Source organism: Emiliania huxleyi (genome assembly GCF_000372725.1).
Source record: "Emiliania huxleyi CCMP1516 unplaced genomic scaffold EMIHUscaffold_2607, whole genome shotgun sequence".
Taxonomy (NCBI): domain Eukaryota; phylum Haptophyta; order Isochrysidales; family Noelaerhabdaceae; genus Emiliania; species Emiliania huxleyi.
In genome coordinates, this window is record NW_005200084.1 from 1 (window position 1) to 2,420 (window position 2,420).

Genomic DNA, 2,420 nt, shown 5'->3' on the forward strand with positions numbered 1-2,420 from the left:
GCCCCCTTCTTAAGCTCCGCCACCTGGTCGAAGCGGGTCCCCGAAGCAACCCCTTGGCCACGCCAAAGTTCGCGCAGCTGCTCCACGCCGCCGCTCGCACGCACCTCGGCGGCGTGGTCGGCCACGTAGCGGCGGCACTGCGCGAGGAGCCGCCCGTCGCCCGTCGTGTGCGCCGCCTCGAGCAGCGGCACGGCGGTCGCCGGCGCGACGCTCTCCTGCAGCGCCTGCGCGCAGAGCAGCTCGAGGCGCGGCACCTGGTACATCTGCGCCAGCTCCCGCAGGTCGAGCGCGCGCTGCGCCCTGCCCTCCTCCTCGCCGAGGTCGAACTTGTCGGAGAGGAGGTAGTCGACGAGGGCGGTGAAGCTGGCGAGGTCGGTGTGGGACACTGTGACCTCGGCGGCGTCGCGCTCCTTCATGCCGATGCCGAACATGGTCCGAAAGACCGGGGACCGGGCGCAGAGGTTGTTTTTGCTCACGTTCTCGATGCGCTCCCGGTCGTCGCCGACCAGGAAGGTGACCTTCCCCTCTGGGAGGGAGGCGTCGCCCCGCGTCGTTGCAAAGTCGGCTCCAAGGGTCGAAGGCGGAACGACGATCGGGGCAAAGGAGGGAGGCGGAGGGGGCGCAGCCACGCAGACCTGGCGGAGGCCACCGTTGGAACTGACCAACAGCGTGCTGCCGTCCGGGCTGATGGCGACTTCATCTGGGCCGTCGAACTGCGCCGCGTCCCCCACGCCATCGGCGTTGCCCTCTGTGCCACTGCCCGCGAGGGTCGTCACTGCGCCAGTCGCCACCTCAACCCGCCGGATCTTGTTGTTGCTCCAGTCTGCCACAAACAGCGCGTTGCCGTCTGGGCTCATAGTGATGCCACTTGGGTTGTTGAACTCCGCCGCGTCGCCCACGCCATCAGCGTCGCCACGCTCGCCGCTGCCAGCGATCGTCGTCACCGCGCCCGTCGCCACCTCCACCCGCCGGATCATGTGGTTCTCCTCGAAGTCCGCCACAAACAGCGCGCCGCCGTCTGGGCTGATGGCGATGCCAGCTGGACAGCAGAACTGCGCCGCGTCGCCAACACCATCCGCGTCACCCATGTTGCCGCTGCCCGCGATCGTCGTCACCGCGCCCGTCGCCACCTCCACCCGCCGGATCTTGTTGTTGCTGAAGTCCGCCACAAACAGCATGCCGCCGTCCCGGCTTATGGCGATGCCAGATGGGTTGTAGAACTGCGCCGCGTCGCCCACGCCGTCCGCGTCGTCACCCTCGCCGCTGCCCGCGAGCGTGGTTACCTCGCCAGTCGCAACCTCCAGCCGCCGGATCTTGTGGTTGCTGTAGTCTGCCACAAACGCCGCGCTCCCGTCCGGGCTGGCAGCAATGCTGATGACTTCACTTGCCGGCAAGGCTGCCACGCGGCGCACGCGCCCGGCCGCCGAGACGTGCAGCAGCGAGTCCTTGGTCGCGACGTTCCAGGCGCCCGCGTGATCGCTCGCGACGCCAACCGACCCGAGCGATGCCAGAGGGCCATCCTCGCCCTCGAGCGCCAGCGTGGTGACCTGTCCGAGGACGCGCACGCCAAAGATGGGCGCCTCGAAGCCATCCGCGACCGGCACGGGCTTGTCCCCGTCACCGCCGCCGCCGGTGCGGGCGCGCTTGCGGGCAGCGGACGCCATTCACGCGCTTGTAGTATTCGGGACGCGCTAGTAGGGGCGATGCTCCATTTGGGCAATATACAAAACTCGTAACGTAGAGTCCTTACGTATACTAGCTTCTACCGCGGCCGACGGCGCCCAGGCGCCAGGGCCCAGCTGACAGAGACGTGAGCAGCCGCTGCGTGGTGTGTGCAGACGGAACCACGGAAGGCGCAGCGGGCAGAAATCTATGCAGGTAGTGGCAGGTATTGGCGCGGTGCGCGCACTCACAAAGGGGCCGCATCAGTCCGCTGCCACGCGCAGTGCCCCCTTCTTCAGCTCCGCCACCTGGTCGAGCGCGTCGCCGAGCAGCCCCTTGGCCACGCCAAAGTCGCGCAGCTGCTCCACGCCGCCGCTCGCACGCACCTCGGCGGCGTGGTCGGCCACGTAGCGGCGGCACTGCGCGAGGAGCCGCCCGTCGCCCGTCGTGTGCGCCGCCTCGAGCAGCGGCACGGCGGTCGCCGGCGCGACGCTCTCCTGCAGCGCCTGCGCGCAGAGCAGCTCGAGGCGCGGCACCTGGTACATCTGCGCCAGCTCCCGCAGGTCGAGCGCGCGCTGCGCCCTGCCCTCCTCTTCGCCGAGGTCGAACTTGTCGGAGAGGAGGTAGTCGACGAGGGCGGTGAAGCTGGGCGAGGTTCGGAGTGGGGATACCGTGGACTCTCGGCTGGCGTTCGCGCTTCTTCCATGCGGAATCCCGAACATGGTTCCGAAAAGACCGGGGGAACCGGGACGCAAAGG

The 2,420-nt window shown here is 69.0% G+C and overlaps 2 protein-coding genes across 2 annotated transcripts; both read right to left on the reverse strand.

Moving 5' to 3' along the window:
• EMIHUDRAFT_373820 (hypothetical protein) lies at positions 1–977 on the reverse strand (the record flags this gene model as incomplete). The annotated part of the gene is made up of 1 exon (XM_005777373.1): positions 1–977. A coding segment is annotated over one exon (977 nt), but the record flags the coding sequence as incomplete, so codon positions are not given.
• A 948-nt stretch (positions 978–1,925) lies between these two features.
• Positions 1,926–2,384, reverse strand: EMIHUDRAFT_254665 (hypothetical protein; the record flags this gene model as incomplete). Its single annotated transcript, XM_005777374.1, has 1 exon — positions 1,926–2,384. One exon carries the CDS (start codon positions 2,382–2,384, stop codon positions 1,926–1,928), a length of 459 nt encoding a protein of 152 aa, XP_005777431.1.
• Positions 2,385–2,420: the final 36 nt, after the last annotated feature.